The following is a 19,439-nucleotide window of genomic DNA, read 5'->3' on the forward strand; positions in this document are numbered from 1 at the left end:
ATTTACCGACCCATAATTTAAGTTTATTTCAACGTAGCAATATTACAATAAAATATATATTAGTCTATGTGAATGCTTTTAAGAGCCACAGGACATGCAGGCGTCCTTATTTTCGAGGGAACAAACCATGTCGGCCATTTTTCGTTCTCTGTCCTCTTCAAACTGTTTGGAGCTTTCATCGGAGGTGCCATTCTGACCGTTTATGCCCTCTGCACCCTTCTTCTTGTTCACGGTGAACTGAATGGCATTCGCAGCTGGCTTTGTGCGCAGATAGTACATTCCGGTTTTAAGACCAGCTTTCCAGGAGTAAAAGTGTATGGAGGTCAGTTTTCCATAGTTGGGCTCTGCCACATGAATGTTGAACGACTGACTCTGATCTATGAACGCACCACGGTCGGCGGCCATTTTAATCGTGGACTTAACTGAGATTTCCCACACCGTCTTGTACAGATCGCGAACCCTCTGGGGGATGGCCTCAATGTTTTGGATTGAGCCCCTGCTGGATATGATCTGGTTCTTCATGTCGTCGTCCCACAAGTCCAGCTCTGTTAGGTCGCGCAACAAATGATGGTTGACCACCTGAAACTCGCCGGACAGAACTCGCCTGGTGTATATGTTCGTGGTATAGGGCTCGAAGGATTCATTGTTGCCCATTATTTGAGCTGTAGATGCAGTGGGCATTGGAGCAACCAGCAGGGAGTTGCGGACACCGTGCTTCTTGATGGACTCCTTCAGTTTCTGCCAGTCCCAAAGGTTCGTTGGGACCTTGTCCCACATGTCGTACTGCAAAATTCCCTTGCTCACCGGGCTGCCCTCATAGGTTTCGTAAGGGCCTTCGGTCTGGGCCAGTTCACAGCTGGCTTCCAAGGCTCCATAGTAAATGGTTTCGAATATCTGCTGATTCAACAGACCGGCTTCTTCACTTTCATACGGGAATCGCATGAGAATCAAGGCGTCAGCGAATCCCTGAATACCTATGCCCACGGGACGGTGCCTCAAATTTGACTTCCTTGCCTCTGGCAAGGGATAATAGTTGATATCAATTATCTTGTTTAGATTTCTGGTAACTATCTTGGTGACTTCCTTGAGCTTCTTGAAATCATACGTCTTCTCCGGTGTGACAAACATGTTGAGGGCAATGGATGCCAAGTTGCAGACAGCTATCTCATCCGGCGCGGAGTATTCAACGATTTCCGTGCACAAGTTGCTGCACTTGATGGTGCCAACATTCTGCTGGTTGCTCTTCCTGTTGCAAGCGTCCTTGAAGAGCATGTACGGATTTCCAGTTTCCACTTGCGCCTCAATGATGGCATACCACAGGGATTGAGCCTTAACCGTTCGGTTGGCTCGACCCTCTTGCTCGTATTTCTCATACAGCTTTTCGAATTCATCGCCCCACACATCTTGGAGGCCAGGGCATTTGTGGGGGCACATGAGCGACCAATCACCGTTGGCCTCCACGCGCTTCATGAAGAGATCGGGTATCCACAGAGCGTAAAACAGATCGCGGGCGCGATTCTCTTCCTTGCCCGTGTTTTTCTTTAGTTCGAGGAACTCAAAGACATCCGAGTGCCAGGGCTCCAGGTAAATGGCAAAGGCACCGGGACGCTTGCCGCCTCCCTGGTCCACATAACGCGCCACATTGTTGAAGACCCTGAGCATGGGAACCAACCCATTGGACGTTCCGTTTGTGCCGCAAATCGAGGTGCCCTTTGCACGAATGCAATGCACGTTGAGTCCAATGCCACCAGCAGACTTGGAGATCATGGCGCACTGCTCCACAGACTTAAAAATGCCCTCGATTGAGTCGGCAGTCATGGTCAGAAGGAAACACGACGACAGCTGCGGGCGGTTTGTGGCAGCAGCAAACAGCGTGGGCGATGCATGCGTAAAGTAGCGCTCCGATAGAAGATTGTAGGTTTCCACGGCCGCATCTATATCCTCTCCATGGATTCCGATCGCCACGCGCATCAGCATATGCTGCGGTCGCTCTGCGATCTTTCCGTTTGTCTTGAGGAGATAGGAACGCTCCAGAGTCTTAAAGCCAAAATAGTTATAGCCAAAGTCACGATCATAGATTATGGAAGAGTTCAAACGAGTGGCGTTCTTCTTAACCACGTTGTAGTGAAACTCAGATACCAAGGACACTTTTTGATTCGTTTCCTTGTTCACATGATTATACAGATCCTCAAAGACATCTATGTAATAAGAATCATTAATGGACTATCTCAAGAACTACTAGACAAGCAGTTGACTTACCAGAAAAAGCTTTCTTGGTTTCCTTGTGCAAATTGGACACTGCGATGCGAGCAGCTAGGATGGCATAGTCTGGGTGATAGCAGGTTAATCCAGCTGCGATTTCAGCAGCCAAGTTGTCCAGTTCCTGGGTGGTCACGCCGCAGTACAGACCATTGATGACTTGCAGGGTGATAGTGACCTACGAAGATAAAGCATTATTACACTTTAGGTAAAATCCCCACTTTCAATTTCTAGCTTTCTATCGAAATTATCTAACAATAACTAATTACAAATAGTTTATAATTTTTGGGACTTGCACGGTAGTCTCAACGGGTGCGCTTTATTGCAGATCTGTGAAGAACCCCAGAAATATATAAATACGTATCATACTTACTGGCTTAGAGTGAAACATGTAGAATAACCACCTTTAAGCAATAGAAATTAACTTACAGGATCAACAAAATCCATGTTCAAGTTGTAGCAAAGCTTCTGGATTCTTGAGGTTATTTTATCGAAGTGAACCTCTTCCTGCCTGCCATCTGTAATATATATATATATATATAAAGAACAATAGCAATAAGGAAAGATAACCACCCACCTCTCTTAATAACATATAACTTCGAGATTTTCATGGACTTGTTCATAAACATTTTGACTGATATTTTTCACAAGATTAGATGATTTGCTTGTTGCAAGCACAAAAGGGCGCCAAATTAAAGACAAAATTAATGTTACCGTTCGTTATTTTCGTCAAATTCCGCACAATCAAAAATCACATTTTTGAAACGATCGAGATTCTTTAAACATTGATAAATAACATTGAATGAGAAAATGTAAATTTAAATTTAAATATCAATACAAAGGTGTATTGACTTTACAGATCAAAACACACTACAAATTTGGTTTGGTGTTAATATAAATAATTAGTTGTATCTTTTATTTATTTAGCATTATATAATTACATAAATATAACAGTGTTTGAAGAACATTTGAGTATGTTTTATAAACGGTCTCGTTAGATTGTTATCAATTATACAAGTGATTATAATATTTATAAACAAGTTGTTAATAAAATATGCAATTTCAAGTGTTTAATCTAAATTGCCGTGTCTAACTATTTTATTGACCTGCTGTCCAGATTGCTGTTGGAACACACTAGAATGAAAATTAATTGAAAAATGTAATATCTCGATATCAATATAATTGTATACAGTATATTATTGTACACTTACAAAAAGTTATTTATTTTTTCGAGATCGTGTAATACATCGTCTTGGTCCGAATTCAGATCGTCTCGCTCCTTTAAGCTCTCCAGTAGTGTAACATTCAAGTTTTCTATATACTCTTGCAAATTATTAACCAAAAGCTGGAGAGTCGGAACTTGAATTCCAGTGAGCAGCTGCCTCGAAATCCATCGATGGTTGGAATTCATTTGGATACCAACATCACACAGCATGGATCGAATTACGTCCACAATGGGAGTTACGCCGTGTTTCCTGGCCTTCAAGTAGATAATTATCATAAAAATTTAAACATTTGAATCGTTTAAAAAACATACCTTTACTTTCATCTGAGCTATTTCCTTCGATTGAGCTAGGGCTATTCTAACCTCTATTTGAAGTTTTGATTGATTCGCAAAGAAAAACAAGTTTTCATCTGACGGAAAATCTGTTGTACCAATGGCGTTACCATTCGCATGATTCATGGTTTTATCTTGGTTGATTTGGTTCTTTTGAAAGATTTTGTCGTTTTCATATTCCTTATGGTGTTTTGTCTCGCAGAAATCGGATTGCTTGCGAAGTACACCACTTGATAGCTTTGGGCACGTTTCAGAGTCGGAACTATAACTTTCATTATCGGATACGGTTAGAAATTCCTCCTTCTTCATATCTAAATATAAATACCAATAATATATTCAAAATACTAATAATGATGAACTAATATATTTAACTTACCATTATTTAAAGATTCTTTATCTCCGATCGCCAATCTCTTACGTATTTCATCTCGATTAAATCTCCGCTGTAAAAGGAAAATATATTATGCTAATAATATTAGTTTTGATAGTATATCGTACTTACCTTTTTCTCTATCTGTTTAACCTTTTTAAAATGGTTTTCCAATGTTTCCACATCCATATCGTTTGCAATCTTGTAGGCATCAAATTGTTCTATAAATATATAAATCACAATAAGCCCAAGAAGCTATAATTACCAATTCTTATTTGAAATTACCTAAAACCATAGTAGAGCATGGATCTTTGGAGTACTTAATGGGATCTTCTAAGTATTGAGACCAGCGCGATTGACTTAAGTACTTCCGACTTGCCACCTTATTATTATCCTCGTCAAGATTCTGCTGGCTTCCACTTTGATCGATTTTCAAGTTGCTTAAGCTGGGCATTTCACCCTGACATATGTTCGCACTATCATTTTTGTTATTTTCCGAAACGGACGAGTACTGCTCATCATCACAAATTATATATTTTCGTTGGCTATACGTTTTGTAGTCGAACGTGTCTGGTGGCAACTGGCGTTCGTCATGTGACGGCTTTGCATGCTTCGTTTTTATGGTTTGATGTCCGTATGGTGTGTTCTTTTTTTTATTTTTTCTAGTACTGTTTCCAGACAATCGCGTCGAGGATTTTTGTTTTAAAGCTTCCGTTCCATTGGATAGTTCTGCATCGCAAATCTGTAAGTCACAAGTCAGCTATTACAAGGTCGAACTCCTTTATAAAAACTACTAATTTACCTTATTTAAATTTGATCCCTTTAACTCATCTTCACATTTCTTGTTTTTATATCCAGTGAGGAGTAGCTCGAATTCCCGCTCCACCTCTCCTCCAAAATCCCCTACAATATCGACAGGGCTTTGTCCCTGCAAGTGCTCTTCGTACTTTGAATTAATTGTACATGACCAGGTGGAGAACTCAGGATTGGTCGTATAATTGTGGCTTAGATTATAGATAAGGTCTGGCTTATGCAAAGCTCGCTTGGAGGTTTCCGACGTTGCACTATAGTTCTCATTTACAATATCCGGAATATTGTCTGATCTCTTCACGATTTTCTCTGATATAAATGTGTTACCATTGTCGCAGTTACTTAAAATCAAATCTTGGCCATTCTTAAATGTTTCTGAGCCCGATTCCTTGACAACCTTATTTGGAAACGTGTTTGGGTCTTCTTCTCTGTCGCTATCGGTTAGATCGCTTTCATTGCATTCCATATCCGAGTACTCTATGTAGTCATCCGACAGGGTATGCGCAAATTTCTGAAATCCTGGATAGTTAGGGTTGGTGATGCCCTTTGTTATATAGATATCCATTCTAGAGCTGGGCATTGGAATAAGTTGTCTAGACGAAATGGCAACGATGACCAAATATTGGATTAGATGACTTAAATATTGATTAAAATTAAAGTGAAATAATAATGCAACGTTCATTCACTAGTTCCATATTATCAGGTAATGTAACATAGTAAAAGCAATTAAACATATAAATTCATAAAATTGTTTTCAGGTTTTTTGATTTTTTTTCGTATTTTCTTTTACTTGTAAAAGGACTCCTTTACCTCAACCACACTATTTCATTTATTTCAACTCATTTTCGTATTCATTTTAATAAATCACTTTAAGAATAAAATACGAATTTCACTTTAAGTATCTTTAAATGTCACAATGTCTTTAAGAATACAGAAATGAAATATTATTTGTATTCTTAAAAGAACCAAGCTGAAAAAAGTTGGTGTAGGTGCAAATTTGTGTAGCAGAAATATCTGAAGGTAGTTAAAATACTTGCAATTATAAATTTTTTTTTTTTTGATTCGTTAAAACAATAGTTTCTATTGTTAGCAACTATAAAATGCTCAGTTTGTTTAAAATTGTAATTATTGAATCAATGAAGACTTACAAGGATTTCGGCCTTCCTGCATTCAGATGTAAAATTTACTCCCTCCCACACATATAAGACAAATTACACTTTTGACGCATGCGCAAAACTTGGTCTATGGTGTTATTTACAATACTAACTTTTATCACATATTACTTATAGGAAAAATTTAAAATTTATGTTTAAGTTTAGATGCAAAAACTGATATTAACAAAAACAACTTAATATCTTGAAAAATTGAATCTTAAATTTTCATTGATTATGATTACAGCATTTTTTTGAAGTATACAAATATTATTTAGGTATAGGCTTAAAACATTTAGATGTGTTTAATTTAAGTTGTTAAAAAAAACCCTATAGTACGTATATGAATGCCTCTAATGCGATTTTTTGCACTCAGTATTTTTTTTACTTGAGATATGGTAACACTTTAGCACAATGTGATTTAAAAAACCATAACATTGTATATAAAACTAATAGAACCCAAACACGACTAGAAAAATGAAATAACTGTAGGTCTAACTGATAAGTGGATAATAATGATATTATTCAATGGAATTCGGCGGGTGCAATCCCAGCTAAGAACGCCGGTTGACTTTGTGCTCATTCGGGTGAGGTTCTTGGCCATTACGCAACAACGATAGCAACTATAACTTTCCAACAATTTTTAGTACTCCACTGCAGCAACGATATCTTCCCAAGATGACAGAGATGTCGCTCCAGCGCCACCTGTATCTCAGCCGGGAAATGTCCAGCATTTACCAAATAGTCAAATTACCTGGATGCCCAGTCCGTACACCATGCCCGGGAAAACTCTCAGCCAGTACAAGAAGTTGTCCAAGTTCCGGCTGACATGTGAGTGAGATGGTTACGTTGGCCAAGCATCGAAAGTAATAGGGCTTATCACCTTTTGTTGCAGCGCTGGTGGTCATTACAACGATGGGGGGCTATGCCATGGCACCAGCCGCTTTCGAGCCCACCACGTTTGCGATGTGCACCCTGGGCACTGGACTCGTTTCGGCTGCGGCGAATGCCATTAATCAGTATCACGAAGTTCCTTTCGATTCGCAGATGTCGAGGACAAAGAACAGGGTGCTTGTCACGGGACAAATGACGCCTCTGCATGCTGTCACCTTTGCCACGGTGTCGGCAACTGCCGGCTTGAGTATGCTGTATTTCGGAGTAAATGGATTGACGGCGGCGCTGGGAGCGGGTAACCTGTTTCTCTACACCACGATATACACGCCGATGAAGCGTATCAGCATAGTCAACACTTGGGTGGGTTCGATAGTGGGCGCCATTCCTCCGCTGATGGGCTGGGCTGGATGTGCCGGTACCCTGGACGCCGGCGCCATGATCCTAGCCGGAGTCTTGTACGCGTGGCAGTTCCCGCACTTCAACGCTCTGTCGTGGAACCTCCGGCCGGATTACTCCCGTGCTGGCTACCGAATGATGGCCGTTACCAATCCGGGTCTTTGTCGACGCACTGCGCTCCGATATTCGGTGGCGATTGCCGGACTTTCAGCGATGGCACCCGTACTGGACGTCACGAACTATTGGTTTGCCTTGGAAACACTACCTCTGAACGCGTACTTCGCCTACCTTGGTAAATATATTCATTAGCTATGGACTCCTATCTGTTATTTCTAATTCGTTATGTTTGCCTACAGCGTACAAGTTTTATGAAAAGTCCGATAGTGGGAGCTCGCGGAAGCTATTCCGATTTTCACTGATACACCTGCCCGCCCTGATGCTACTGTTTCTGGCCAATAAGAAGGAATGGTATTTCAGCAAACCCGCCGGTGAGGAGAACAAAAAGGAATCCACGTACATTGCACTAAAGCAGTCTGCTACCAGTCTTGGTAATGTCCTACCCGTCGCCGTAGCCGAAGGACCCAGATAGAAATATTAACATTGATTTGATAAAATGTTAAGTATCGTGAAATTTAAATATATTAGTGTTCTGCAACTTGTAAAAACAGTCATTTAATATTAAGGAAAAACTTACTTCTGTGCGGTAAATATATTTTGCAACGAATAAATGACACCACATCCTTGCAAATACTCGGTCTAACGAATCCTGCGTTCGATGCAAATTAAATTAAAATCTAAACTTTGTTATTGAATTCCTGGGCTGTGCAGTAATTTAAATTATAAGAATGTAAGTGTGACCGTATTACTTCGTTCTTTGAGCAAAACCATTTCACTTGTTTCATACGGAAGCATTTCCGCTCTCAAGGAAACGATAAAATTTGTAACAGCAACAGCTGGCATAGCAATGAATATCCGTTGTGTACAAAACAGTATTTGAACTATTTATTTGGTTTTAATAAATAGCAGCAATCGATCGACTTTCTAGTAGCGTATTATCATCTTAAGTCAGTTTTATTAAAAGTTCTTTTACTCATCACATTCTTTTACATACATAGAAGTTCAGTTGCTCACACATTTAAAAATACCAATTCATAAATTGTTAAAGAAATTGTATATCTGATATCTAGCTCATGCATAACTTATTTTTATAATATTTTAGATATACTGCAATAAAAGGAGTACAATTAAAATTTCTAGCTAAAACTAAGTACAGCTATTCGTAATCGATATCAAAAATACCAAAAAGTTGCCCCTATTTTAGTATATTTTACTAGTTCCTCTGATGTATGCGTTGGTCTTACAAATGGGAAGAACTATATTTTGTATTGTGTTGCAATAGCCTTGATGTTTTATCACAGAAACGCATTAGCATAATCACTGATTTATCGCGATGCCAAGATGAATCATGCAGCTAACGCGACTATCGCTGGAGCCCTCGTTTGGTAATTTGAACGGGAAACTAGATCAAATGAGCGACAAATCTGTGACGAACCACTGGAGTGAATTATTTTTAGTGAGCTGAACGTGGATTGTGACAATGAAAAATTGAGGAATAGTGTTTACATTCATTTTATAATTTATTTTACCAGTTATCTTTTTTATCTCGATAAAGGAGAGGCGTATGAAAGTTTCTTTACACAGTGCAAAACGAATATAAATTTCTAATTATGAATAATGTACCACATAAGTTTCGTCAAGTTTGTCGATTGTGCCTCACATTGGTTAACGAGTGCGATGTTGCAGTACTACAGATTTACGATAATTCGTCGCATAATGATAGTGCCCCAGACAGAATATCGGTCGATTTTCGAGGCGTCGCGAATCGTGCCAACTGCTTTTGCAGTGCTTTAAGCCCCAATCTGTGCAGTTGCATCGTTGATAACCCGCTATCAGCCAACAAAAATGAACAGCGCAACCAGGGAACAGCCCTACCCGTACCCCTCCCTGTGCCCGTTCCAAGCCAGCAGACCCAATTCCAAATCCAAACCCAAACTCAAACCCTTCACCAAAACCAAACTAAAATCCATTACACGCCAAGTGTGCCTTCTGCTGCGGACGCAAAGTCGAGTGAACGCGAACCCCAATGCCAATTGGAGTCGGGCATCGCCGAGAGATCAACAGTATTCAAAAGTCAGTCATCGTCGGATCACGAACATATAGCATATAGCGGGGAGACGCCATCCCCCTCCGCATCGCAATCCCAATCTCAATCGCAATCAAAATCGGAACCAACGCGCGAGGAGGAACATCAGCATAATCATAATCAGCAGAGCGGCCGCGAGGAGACAAGTGTGAATATAACAAAAATAAGCGGAACCGATAACTACGGCAAAGAGCACGGTCGGGATGATTCATCATCACCACATCTTACATTTCAGATATTCAACTGTCTCTCTATTAAGGTAAGCAGATTTCCATCCAACACATTTGCAAAGAAACGAATTTACATTAATTACGCACACACACCAGCGTGCGCATACCTGTGTGTGTGTTGGATATATCGCGTATATGTACACGATAATGCCCGCACACAAGCGCACTTTTGCGAGTGCTTGCCGTGCGGTGGTATGTGTTATCTATGTGATTACGACACCACACGTCAAAATAATAGGAAATGATTGGGCCGCTTTTATCCCATGGCCTATTAACAATCGGTATCAATTGTTTGGTATTTTTTCGATGAACCATTGCGAGGCATTGGCCCACGCACACCACGCCACACTCGTACATCAGTGTCCAGCGCACAAATGTAAATATTGCTATGTACCTACGTGTGTGCATATGCACGCATGGATGTATGTTAGAGACCTACATACATTAATCCACGCCAGAGATAACATTCGTTTCGATTGTTTAAGTGCGGATATACCAACGTACATACACCTTATATGGCCCCAATGGGTTTTTACAAACATACTTCGAGTACTTTCATTTGTTATTATTTGATTTGATTTGTTGATTTGTTAATTTATTCCTTTAATGCATTTCTTGAGATTTAGTGTATATTTCCGTAGATGATCTCTTTGGAACATATGTTTTGCTGTAAATCAGTTTTGAAGGATTTGTTTTTAATTTTCTCAATCATATTTCCCTTAAGATTTAAAGATATTAAATTTTTATACAAATTTTGATATATATTTTTTTAAAGTTTTAGCTGTCCAGAACTCGATTTATACAATTTTAATGCAGCTATTGTCCTTCTGGTCCTAAGTATAAACAGTCATCAATCTCATCGATCGATTTTGTTACCGTTGTACTCCTTAGTCATTGCATCATTCACATTTTTAGCCAACTGAATATAGAAAGTGGATAGTACATGATAAAATACATTCATATTTCTTTCAGGCACTGCCTAACGATGGATTACCCAACGTGGTTTGTGGTGACTGCAGACAAAAATTGGATTCCTTCGAAAAGTTTCGTACGATGGCGCACAACTCACAAATAGCTTTGAAAGAATTTTTAAATATATCCAAAAATCTGAAACCAGTAAGTATTGATTGGAAGGAACTGAGTTACAAACCAACTACAAAGTATTCATATAAGTTCAACAATAATACCATACCATATAAGGAAGTATCTTGGGGTTTAAGCAATCCGAAACCCTGAAACATTATTAAAATGACCGTTTGAATTAATACTCAAAACTTTGTTTTTTTGCAGGACCCAAATGATTTGGAAACTAAGCTCGATGCAATTTTAAAGGCTTCATCGGAGGCTATAGCGGCAAAGGCTCTGACGGAGCTAAGCACGTTTTCTAAAGTTAAGTACGACCACAGTAAATTAGATTCCACTATCCAGCCCGGCTTGGATCGGAAAATCGAGATTAGCAATCAAGATATGCCAGCACATAGCTTATATCCAAGTTTATTCAAATCAATTACTATGAAAAGCGATCAAAAGAAGGCAATGTCTGGATCCTCACACAGTCAGTTTGATTCAAAACTGCAAAAGAAGTCGGAAATAGAGAAATATGAAAATCTGCAGCAGCAGCTTGAAACGGCTGCCGTTCTAATGGATATAAGCAAAAAAATTGTAATTTCCCCTCCATGTTCGAATCCGCAATCTCCGTGTTTTTCTGCAGCTGTAGATACAAGTATTAAAAGTTCTGTGATAAAATCAAAACGTCCATTAAACCAAAATGAAATTCAGGACGGAGTTGAAATTGACCTATCCGTCAAAAAACAAAAGAACGATTACTCTAATCAACGGAACGCGGCCCCAATACACCATTTTTGCCAAACTCCAAGGCTTGATATTCAGTCACACTTAAGAAGTGAAAAGGATTTTCAAAACTACAGTATTACCATTAACCAAGTTGGTGGGTCCGACTTCAAATCAAAAGCACCCAAGGCGAGTACCGGCTCCTTACTAGACTCTGGCGACAGCTCCGACTCTCACAAACTGGAGATGGACATCACGTCCTCTATAAATGATAGAAAGACTCCGGATAGCCTAAGCTCGGATCACGCCACAGATGCGGCAACTACTCAACTGTGGCAGGCACTGGCTAGATCAGCCGGTACGTATTATCTTTCTTCTAGCCGTATATTAATATTAATAACTTTCCAATTTGATAGCTAAAAGCAACGAGGAAAATCAGACATCACAAATAATTTGCAGTATGTTGAGCCAGTCTTACGTGTATCCGGTTCCGTCGACAGTATCATTTCCAAAAGTACCTGAAGAACCCATAGCACTATTAAAGGTAAACTATTCCAGCTATTTCAAAGCAAAAATTTAAAGAAAAATCTAAAATGTTGTGTATTCTTTAGGATCTATCAGAGGCTCAATCCAGCAAATCAAAACCATGTAGAAGAAAACAAAGTTTTCCTACCAAAACTGATTGCATCGATGTAGTTAATGAGAATGTGACTGATACTTATACCACTTCAGAAGCAGCTCCAGATGATAAGAAAGATAAAAGGGTACGTTGTGACAGTCATCCTCATTAGCTAACATATTAATTATATAATTTCTTGATTTAACTCCGGTTTTGTAGAACATTAACCTTTTTAATACCATACCTGGTGCTCAAAAAGATATGTCATGTTCGAATTGTGGCACCCTCACCACAACAATTTGGAGGCGAAGTGTTCGAGGAGAGATGGTTTGCAACGCCTGCGGATTGTACTTCAAGCTGCATGGGATCAACAGGCCGCATTCAATGAGACGCGATACCATACACACCAGACGCAGGCGTCCTAAAGAATTGGAGCGATCTAAAAAGAGTGAGTGCCATTTCAATGCTGGCCCTCCGTGACCCTTTCATTTATAATGCTTTTAATACGCTTTGTTCGTTTAATAAATAAATTGTCGAGATAAAGTGTATTATATTTATAGGTTTTTTAAATATTTATTTTTGTCTTTGCCACACTATATATTTTTCTAAATCATAAAGCTTTTGTAATCATAAATTGACTTACAATTCAGAATACCTATTCATACCTATCCATATTCTTACTGGCTTGAACAATCATATAATTTCATGGATATTTTAGCGACGATATTCACATATCATGATGTCATTATCGTAGTCGGCATTGGACGTGCCTGTTAAGTCGTTAAACTGTTCAACGTTGTACAAACATTTAAGAACCTTTCATTTTATTATTTATTCATAATTTATTAAGTATTATATTATAAAAAATCAATTTTTTTTGCAGAACACAAACAAATGTCATCATGTTCTTCAATAGAACCAAGTAAGCCAGATTTTTTAACGTCTAGGGAATCTCTAGCCATGTCTGGCCTGGTTTTAAATGTAAGTATCTGCATTTTAACTATTACTTTACAATCTTGATAAGCAGATGGATCTATTTGTATAAGAGTTAAAACAACTCTAACTCTACTAAATGATTTTTCTGAAATTAACTTCTAGTATGTTTTTATTTTAGAAATTCAAAAAGGAAATTGATGATACCGAGACCGCAGCAGCACTTAAAGATATTTTATTAAGGCGTAAGAAGTCAAATTCTTTGCCGGCGTTTAATGATACCTGTGAAAGTGCGGATCTATCCGCACCGCTTAACCTTGTTTCCAGTGAAAATAATGCAAAGTTAACATAAAACGCCAAATATATTCCCCTACTCACTTTTCGAAAAGAAGAACCTTTAACCCACATTTTGTTTATTTATGAGGTCGCATAAGAAAGAAAAACAAAAGGTATAGGATTAAAAATACGTATAGATTATTAATAAAATTTTCATTCTTTAAAACTAAATTTTATTCATTTGTATCTTTAAAAACTAATACCAAAATACTTATTAGTGTAAAAGAGGTATAAAAATTGAACCAGTATGTCAAAACTTTTAAATAATATCACACTAAATATAGACCTTAAGAGAGGACATCAATACTTAATGCAATTAAATTAAAAATAAACTTTATTATATTTATATTTATTAAAACCATTTTACAGTATTTTTAATTTTTTAATAACACAAATTGCTTCTATTAATATGAAAAGTTCAGTTTTAACAATGATTTTTCAGCTGTCTTTGCAATTGAACAACTTCTAAAGCTAAAAAATAAATAATGTTTTAAATCTCTTGCCTATACGAAAATCATGTGATAATATAATAATCTCCACAAAACATTTTAATAGTAAAACTATGCAAAAAGCAATAATCACGCAATGCAAACTTTTCAAGAAAATATTTAAATTATATACAATTATAAGAAACTAAAAAACTTAATGCTGTTTTCGAATCTACATAAATTGTCTAAATAAAATAAGGACTTCATAATAGGCTAAGATACAAAAATATTACTCATTTATTTTTTCAAATAAAATACTCTATACAATTTTTAACAATCACAATAAAACTGGTTAATGTAAAATGAAAATCCAAATCCGACTGTGTTTTTATCAAAACTCTTCGCCCGGACCTTGATGGGCTAATCAACCAGAAGAACGGGGTTTCTAATGAAGAGATATTGTTTTAAACTATCTTGAACCCAAAAGCAAATGTATTAAAATTTTCCCTCCTGCTAGTCAATGTCAGATGCTGTTAGTGGAATCAAGCTGTGACAGTCCCGATTCGAGACTTATCGATAGAGTACGACTAACACTTCCCATCGATAGTCCCCATCGCTTACTTTACATCACCAAGCGTTGTTTTGGTTTCAGATCCGATCCATCTGTTAATGCCGAGCAGCATGTTGGAGAGCGGTGAGCACTTCTTCGAGGGGGTTGAGAAACTCCTTGAGATTTGGTTTGAGGAGAGCCCCAACAGCGATGATGATCTGCGTAACATCAGCAGGTAAGTCCTTCAACAAGACCAAAGCAGTCCGACATGCCCTGCGTGTAAAAGTGCATGCACAGTTGCGGAAAAAGTATATACACCTCACAATTTTCATCGTGACAAGTAATGAAACATGTTTTTAAATTCATATTTCTTTTCGTAATGTGTTATTCAAAAGCATGAAATAGTCATTACTTTTAAATAGAACATAAAAGTACAAAGTACTTAGAAACACATTTAATTACTTGTCACGACGAAAATTGTTGTTTTGTTTGTTTATTTCTTTTACACTTATCGGATGCGGTATACGGGTAACAACTTAATTATTAAAATATTTCATTTCGAATGCTCATGATGTAGAAATTGTATTTGATACTTCCAAAAGTAAGTTAAATATTTTTCATTTTTTTAAATTCAATTAGAATAAGACTTTCCAAAATCAGTCCTAACCCTTGGCCTCGTTGATAGCGTGTTTTAATCAAACACATTTCATTATCTCTAAATAACTGTTGGTCGAGGCTTCGGCGTACATTCTTGTACAAAAATCCTTCAACTCATGAATGTAAATGTTTTTTATTAGATCTGATTGGGAAAACGTGCTTAGCAATGTCAACTGTGAAATAATAAGCACTTCCAAAAACGGCATTATAGATGCTTTTGTTTTAAGGTAAATATATACAAATGTTTTTGCTAAAGTCTAAATAATTATAATTATAAAAAATATGTATATTTAATATTAAATTTTTTCGGGCTTAGTGAGAGCAGTATGTTTGTTTCAAAGCGACGCTGGATCCTTAAAACTTGTGGAACGACTACTCCATTGAAATGCCTCGTACATTTGCTAAAGCTGGCTGAGGCCAATGGATACAATGTAGTCGCAGACTTGTTCTACTCGCGAAAGAATTTCACTAGACCGGAGGCTCAGGTGAATATTTAACAATATTTAACGACAGAGTATTATAACGTAATGTATTAAATCATTAAACATTTTGTTTTCCAGATAACACCCCATCAAGGCTTTACGGAAGAAGTTACATATCTGGACTCAATTTTTCCCAACGGAAGATCATATTGTCTAGGTTCCATGAACTTGGAGTGTTGGTATCTCTACACATTTAGTCGTTCTGATATCAACATTTCGCCCCAACTCATATCGGATGAAAAAAACGTTGACTCCGATCCGGACCAAACTATTGAAATATTAATGCAAGATCTAGATCCCGAAACTATGTCAATCTTCTACAAAAACAAGTTTGATAATGCCAATGGAGCTACTGAGGTATGAAGAACCATTTTTATTTAGATTTTAATATATTTAGATTGAGATTTTAGAAATCTGGAATCGATACCATATTGCCGAGTATGCACATTGATGATTTTTTGTTCGATCCTTGCGGCTATTCCATGAATGGAATCAACGATAAGGTAATAAATTCCTTTTACAAGAACTATTGATACAAGTCCTTTTGCAGGGGGAGTACATGACAATTCATATTACTCCGGAGAATCAATTTTCGTATGTGAGCTTCGAAACCAATGTTGCTTTGAGTAACTATCGCAAACTTATCAATCAAGTAATCAACACTTTCAAGCCTGGAAAGTTTATTGTAACCATCTTTGCCAATAAGGTAAGCTGTTGCTCTACTTTGTTTACATTTATTAAAAATACTTTTCGAATATTGTGAAACAGTGTTCCTTGGCCTACGAAACCATGAAGGAACTAGAAGTGGAGTACTCCAAGGGATCGCAATGGAAACGAACCGACATGCAATGTTGCAATTTTCCATCGTACAATCTTCTGTTTGCACAATATTCTCACGAAGAGAAAACTGGTGATAATTTATAAAATTCCAAATCCAACAGAAATGGTTATTGTTTTGCGTATGTCAATAAATAAATAATAATAAATACAATAAAAAACAATACTATATTATACAAAAATGCTATAACTATTGCTACATTTGTAATTAAAGGATAATTGACTGTTAAATAAAAATACTAAAAATACCAACACTACATAATTCGCAAATTCCAAATGTGGGAAAAAATTATCGGGTCTGAGCAAGGGTCACAGCCAAAAGTTCCATCTCTAGCAGTATTTGACAAGTCGGCCCAAAAGAAAAATAAAAATGAGTGCGATTTCTAATGAAGACATTATTTGGACCATAAAGAACGGGGAATTCGAGGCTGTGCAAGCTGCTTTTCAGAACGATGTGCGTTTGCCAATGCCCTGATTCATTTTGAATTAACTAATTATATCTGTATACAGGCACAAAAGGTGAATGAGGAAATTAAGGGCCGTTTCCCAGTACACTATGCGGCAGATTTCGGCCAGCTGAATGTCCTGCAGTTTCTCATAAATATAGGAGCCGACGTCGATGTAAGTAGCTCACAATGTCCATTTACACGATTGTGAATCATTAATGGTTAATATATATGTGTACATATATACACGACTACACCTCTTTCGTTTGTTTAGTCATAGTCTTAATTAACCAGGTGTGCCCGTAAGAAATGCCGGTCTTTCTGTTATAATATAACTTAATTGTAATTAACTGATATTTATTGCAGAGAAAAGACAAACATGGTATTACCCCAATTCTGGCTGCCATTTGGGAAGGACATACGAGCTGTGTGGAATTACTACTAAAAAAGGTTTGTCTCTCCTTGTTTTCTATACGCCCAAATTACATACTTTTATTACAGGGAGCTAATAAAAATGGTTCTACTCCAGATGGCCAAAGCTACCTTGAGGCGGCGGAAAAAGATGAGATTAAAAAACTCCTTGCATAAATTGTATATGTCATTTTAGGATACAACCTTATGTTTCAGTATCAAATACACTTTTATATACAGTCGTGTATAGCTTTTAAAAACGTCAGCTATTTAATTCGATGTTTTGGAAAAACTTATAGAAAAAATTACATTTTTATTTAGACAAAATATTGTGTATTTTATTATTTTGAATATTTCGATATCAGAATATGATTTTTTTTAATGAACTATAATTTTTTCCGATTTTAAAGTAGTCAGCTGAGATCAGCTGATCTATGGAATCTCCCTTCTGTAGTTCTATGAATATCGATAAGTGTTCAAGTGCCGTCACTAGCCTAAGCACGATAGTTTTTATTTAGCTGTTTCTAAAGCCGGTGCGTAGAAATTCGCGCACGATGTTTCAGCCGGAAAAACATGGTCTTGAGCCCGACTTTCAGCTAACTAAGTTCACCACCCACACCGGGTGAAGTTGCAAAATCCCCCAAAAAGTACTGGAAAAGTACCTAAGGGGAACAGAAAATAAGAACAATGATGGATACCTTATCGGTGAGAGATAGTGTTTTCATCACTATCGGGATTATCCTAATCAGAAATCATATTTTCAGGCTCTGGAATGGACTGTGCTGTGATACCTCTTAGGCGGCACAATGACTATTTGCTTATTCAAACCGTTGACTTCTTTTATCCCATGGTTAATGATCCGGAATTACTGGGTCGTATTGCGTTAGCTAATGTTTTAAGTGATGTTTACGCGGTTGGGGTGACTCAGTTTGATACCGTGGAGATGATCGTCAGCACTTCAACGAGCTTCAGCGAGAAAGAACGCGACACTGTGATAGCATTGGTGATTAAGGGTTTCCAAAACTCCCTAAAAGCAAATGGCTATCGTAATACCCCGCTAATTATTAGACAATTGAAGATCAATCCCTGGTGCATTATTGGTGGCATAGCCACGTCTGTCTGCCGAAGCGAGGAAATAATACTGTAAGTATAAGCTTACGATGGTATATATGAATTTATTCAAAATGTAATGCCGTTTTAGACCTTCGAACGCGCAGCCTGGCGATGTTTTGGTCCTCACGAAACCTTTAGGTGGTCAAATGGCGATGGATGCCCACCTTTGGCAGCTTAATCAGACCGAAAAGTACAAAAAACTGCTGTCTGAATGTAGTGATGATGATATAAGAGAAACTTTTGAAATTGCTCTGAAGTCTATGACGTATTTGAACAAAAATGGTAAATATACCTTTTTTATTCATTCTATTTATATATACTAAATGAAAAAATATTTCAGCCGCCCTCTTAATGCACAAATATCAAGCGCACTGTGCCACTGATATTACCGGATTTGGTCTACTGGGCCACGCCAATAATCTAGCTCAATTCCAAAAGAAAAAGGTTTCATTCCAAATCAACAAGTTGCCCATCATTAAAAATGTACTTAAATTCAGCACCTTGGTGGGCCAAAGTACAAAGTTTCGTTCGGGCAGATCGGTAGAAACCTCTGGAGGTCTTTTAATATGCCTTCCTGTTGATGCCGCTGATAAATTTTGTCTCGACTTTGAAGAAGCTACCAACGGAGAGCAGAAATCCTTCCAAATTGGACATGTAATAGCCGCAAATCAGTCTGACGCAGTTCTTTGTGACGATGTAGAGTTTATCGAAGCCTTTAGTTAGGTGGTGCAAATTAATTATTCAACCTATGAGGATTATTTCATAAAGGCCTTCTGGCTCGGAAATAGTCTGAAATTTATTGTACATGCGAGGTGTGCAATAATTTTGATGATTAATCAAACTACTTAATCGAGATTGGTTATCGCGATAATAAAAACGACTGCCGATATACAAATCATCGATTCTTATCGGGCTATAGATTGTAACTCGGTAGTAAACGTAGTTAACGCAGTTTTTCCCCTTTA

The 19,439-nt window shown here is 37.7% G+C and overlaps 7 protein-coding genes across 11 annotated transcripts; 5 read left to right on the forward strand and 2 right to left on the reverse strand.

Moving 5' to 3' along the window:
- Position 1: 1 nt before the first annotated feature.
- LOC6541743 (ribonucleoside-diphosphate reductase large subunit) lies at positions 2-2,995 on the reverse strand. Its single transcript, XM_001969414.3, has 4 exons — positions 2,837-2,995; positions 2,689-2,777; positions 2,260-2,437; positions 2-2,198 (listed from the first exon to the last, which is right to left on the reverse strand). The coding sequence occupies exons 1-4, from the start codon at positions 2,886-2,888 to the stop codon at positions 79-81; spliced, it is 2,439 nt and encodes an 812-aa protein (XP_001969450.1). The 5' UTR covers positions 2,889-2,995; the 3' UTR covers positions 2-78.
- Positions 2,996-3,222: 227 nt separating this feature from the next.
- LOC6541839 (schwannomin-interacting protein 1 homolog) lies at positions 3,223-6,278 on the reverse strand. Its single transcript, XM_001969415.3, has 8 exons — positions 6,146-6,278; positions 4,990-5,590; positions 4,473-4,929; positions 4,320-4,408; positions 4,194-4,260; positions 3,797-4,128; positions 3,471-3,739; positions 3,223-3,393 (listed from the first exon to the last, which is right to left on the reverse strand). Exons 2-8 carry the CDS (start codon positions 5,575-5,577, stop codon positions 3,330-3,332), a joined length of 1,866 nt encoding a protein of 621 aa, XP_001969451.2. The 5' UTR covers positions 5,578-5,590; positions 6,146-6,278; the 3' UTR covers positions 3,223-3,329.
- Positions 6,279-6,522: 244 nt separating this feature from the next.
- Positions 6,523-8,131, forward strand: LOC6543396 (protoheme IX farnesyltransferase, mitochondrial). Its single transcript, XM_001969416.3, has 4 exons — positions 6,523-6,735; positions 6,796-6,979; positions 7,044-7,730; positions 7,795-8,131. The coding sequence occupies exons 1-4, from the start codon at positions 6,664-6,666 to the stop codon at positions 8,025-8,027; spliced, it is 1,176 nt and encodes a 391-aa protein (XP_001969452.1). The 5' UTR covers positions 6,523-6,663; the 3' UTR covers positions 8,028-8,131.
- A 625-nt stretch (positions 8,132-8,756) lies between these two features.
- LOC6542151 (nitrogen regulatory protein GLN3) lies at positions 8,757-14,321 on the forward strand. 5 transcript variants are annotated; one of them, XM_026978220.1, is made up of 9 exons: positions 8,757-8,940; positions 9,111-9,900; positions 10,844-10,987; positions 11,162-12,020; positions 12,079-12,206; positions 12,274-12,426; positions 12,501-12,729; positions 13,165-13,262; positions 13,396-13,696. In XM_026978220.1, exons 2-9 carry the CDS (start codon positions 9,166-9,168, stop codon positions 13,564-13,566), a joined length of 2,517 nt encoding a protein of 838 aa, XP_026834021.1. In that variant the 5' UTR covers positions 8,757-8,940; positions 9,111-9,165; the 3' UTR covers positions 13,567-13,696. The 5 variants fall into 5 exon arrangements, with proteins under 5 accessions (XP_026834021.1, XP_001969453.1, XP_026834020.1 ...); XM_026978219.1 differs by lacking the exon at positions 8,757-8,940 and adding an exon at positions 8,948-9,011 and having other exon boundaries at positions 9,088-9,900; XM_026978218.1 differs by lacking the exon at positions 8,757-8,940 and adding an exon at positions 8,948-9,011 and having other exon boundaries at positions 13,396-13,695.
- A 240-nt stretch (positions 14,322-14,561) lies between these two features.
- Positions 14,562-16,628, forward strand: LOC6542023 (S-adenosylmethionine decarboxylase proenzyme). The gene is made up of 7 exons (XM_001969418.3): positions 14,562-14,763; positions 15,326-15,412; positions 15,502-15,670; positions 15,746-16,024; positions 16,078-16,170; positions 16,218-16,373; positions 16,436-16,628. Exons 1-7 carry the CDS (start codon positions 14,648-14,650, stop codon positions 16,589-16,591), a joined length of 1,056 nt encoding a protein of 351 aa, XP_001969454.2. The 5' UTR covers positions 14,562-14,647; the 3' UTR covers positions 16,592-16,628.
- Positions 16,629-16,779: 151 nt separating this feature from the next.
- Positions 16,780-17,621, forward strand: LOC6542497 (myotrophin). Its single transcript, XM_001969419.3, has 4 exons — positions 16,780-16,958; positions 17,015-17,125; positions 17,317-17,400; positions 17,452-17,621. The coding sequence occupies exons 1-4, from the start codon at positions 16,875-16,877 to the stop codon at positions 17,536-17,538; spliced, it is 366 nt and encodes a 121-aa protein (XP_001969455.1). The 5' UTR covers positions 16,780-16,874; the 3' UTR covers positions 17,539-17,621.
- Positions 17,622-17,837: 216 nt separating this feature from the next.
- Positions 17,838-19,369, forward strand: LOC6542282 (selenide, water dikinase 2). Its single transcript, XM_026979141.1, has 4 exons — positions 17,838-18,066; positions 18,126-18,504; positions 18,563-18,756; positions 18,815-19,369. The coding sequence occupies exons 1-4, from the start codon at positions 17,916-17,918 to the stop codon at positions 19,195-19,197; spliced, it is 1,107 nt and encodes a 368-aa protein (XP_026834942.1). The 5' UTR covers positions 17,838-17,915; the 3' UTR covers positions 19,198-19,369.
- Positions 19,370-19,439: the final 70 nt, after the last annotated feature.

Source organism: Drosophila erecta, unplaced genomic scaffold (assembly GCF_003286155.1).
Source record: "Drosophila erecta strain 14021-0224.00,06,07 unplaced genomic scaffold, DereRS2 tig00000055-arrow-pilon, whole genome shotgun sequence".
NCBI classification, from domain to species: domain Eukaryota; kingdom Metazoa; phylum Arthropoda; class Insecta; order Diptera; family Drosophilidae; genus Drosophila; species Drosophila erecta.

What these genes read in the sequence shown, in the direction of transcription:
- LOC6541743 (XM_001969414.3), bottom strand. Translation starts at nt 2,888, where the DNA reads ATGTTTATGAACAAGTCCATGAAAATCTCGAAGTTATATGTTATTAAG. An exon ending in GTTATATGTTATTAAGAGAG is followed by an intron (nt 2,778 to 2,836) that starts GTGGGTGGTTAT and finishes TATATATTACAG; the next exon opens with ATGGCAGGCAGGAAGAGGTT. An exon ending in AACCAAGAAAGCTTTTTCTG is followed by an intron (nt 2,199 to 2,259) that starts GTAAGTCAACTG and finishes CTTATTACATAG; the next exon opens with ATGTCTTTGAGGATCTGTAT.
- LOC6541839 (XM_001969415.3), bottom strand. Translation starts at nt 5,577, where the DNA reads ATGCCCAGCTCTAGAATGGATATCTATATAACAAAGGGCATCACCAAC. An exon ending in AGGGATCAAATTTAAATAAG is followed by an intron (nt 4,930 to 4,989) that starts GTAAATTAGTAG and finishes TGTGACTTACAG; the next exon opens with ATTTGCGATGCAGAACTATC. An exon ending in TTAAACAGATAGAGAAAAAG is followed by an intron (nt 4,261 to 4,319) that starts GTAAGTACGATA and finishes TTCCTTTTACAG; the next exon opens with CGGAGATTTAATCGAGATGA.
- LOC6543396 (XM_001969416.3), top strand. Translation starts at nt 6,664, where the DNA reads ATGATATTATTCAATGGAATTCGGCGGGTGCAATCCCAGCTAAGAACG. An exon ending in TTGACTTTGTGCTCATTCGG is followed by an intron (nt 6,736 to 6,795) that starts GTGAGGTTCTTG and finishes AACAATTTTTAG; the next exon opens with TACTCCACTGCAGCAACGAT. An exon ending in GTCCAAGTTCCGGCTGACAT is followed by an intron (nt 6,980 to 7,043) that starts GTGAGTGAGATG and finishes CTTTTGTTGCAG; the next exon opens with CGCTGGTGGTCATTACAACG.
- LOC6542151 (XM_026978220.1), top strand. Translation starts at nt 9,166, where the DNA reads ATGAATAATGTACCACATAAGTTTCGTCAAGTTTGTCGATTGTGCCTC. An exon ending in TATCCAAAAATCTGAAACCA is followed by an intron (nt 10,988 to 11,161) that starts GTAAGTATTGAT and finishes GTTTTTTTGCAG; the next exon opens with GACCCAAATGATTTGGAAAC. An exon ending in TGTCTGGCCTGGTTTTAAAT is followed by an intron (nt 13,263 to 13,395) that starts GTAAGTATCTGC and finishes TTTTTATTTTAG; the next exon opens with AAATTCAAAAAGGAAATTGA.
- LOC6542023 (XM_001969418.3), top strand. Translation starts at nt 14,648, where the DNA reads ATGCCGAGCAGCATGTTGGAGAGCGGTGAGCACTTCTTCGAGGGGGTT. An exon ending in ATGCCAATGGAGCTACTGAG is followed by an intron (nt 16,025 to 16,077) that starts GTATGAAGAACC and finishes TTGAGATTTTAG; the next exon opens with AAATCTGGAATCGATACCAT. An exon ending in TGAATGGAATCAACGATAAG is followed by an intron (nt 16,171 to 16,217) that starts GTAATAAATTCC and finishes GTCCTTTTGCAG; the next exon opens with GGGGAGTACATGACAATTCA.
- LOC6542497 (XM_001969419.3), top strand. Translation starts at nt 16,875, where the DNA reads ATGAGTGCGATTTCTAATGAAGACATTATTTGGACCATAAAGAACGGG. An exon ending in AAGCTGCTTTTCAGAACGAT is followed by an intron (nt 16,959 to 17,014) that starts GTGCGTTTGCCA and finishes ATCTGTATACAG; the next exon opens with GCACAAAAGGTGAATGAGGA. An exon ending in TGGAATTACTACTAAAAAAG is followed by an intron (nt 17,401 to 17,451) that starts GTTTGTCTCTCC and finishes CTTTTATTACAG; the next exon opens with GGAGCTAATAAAAATGGTTC.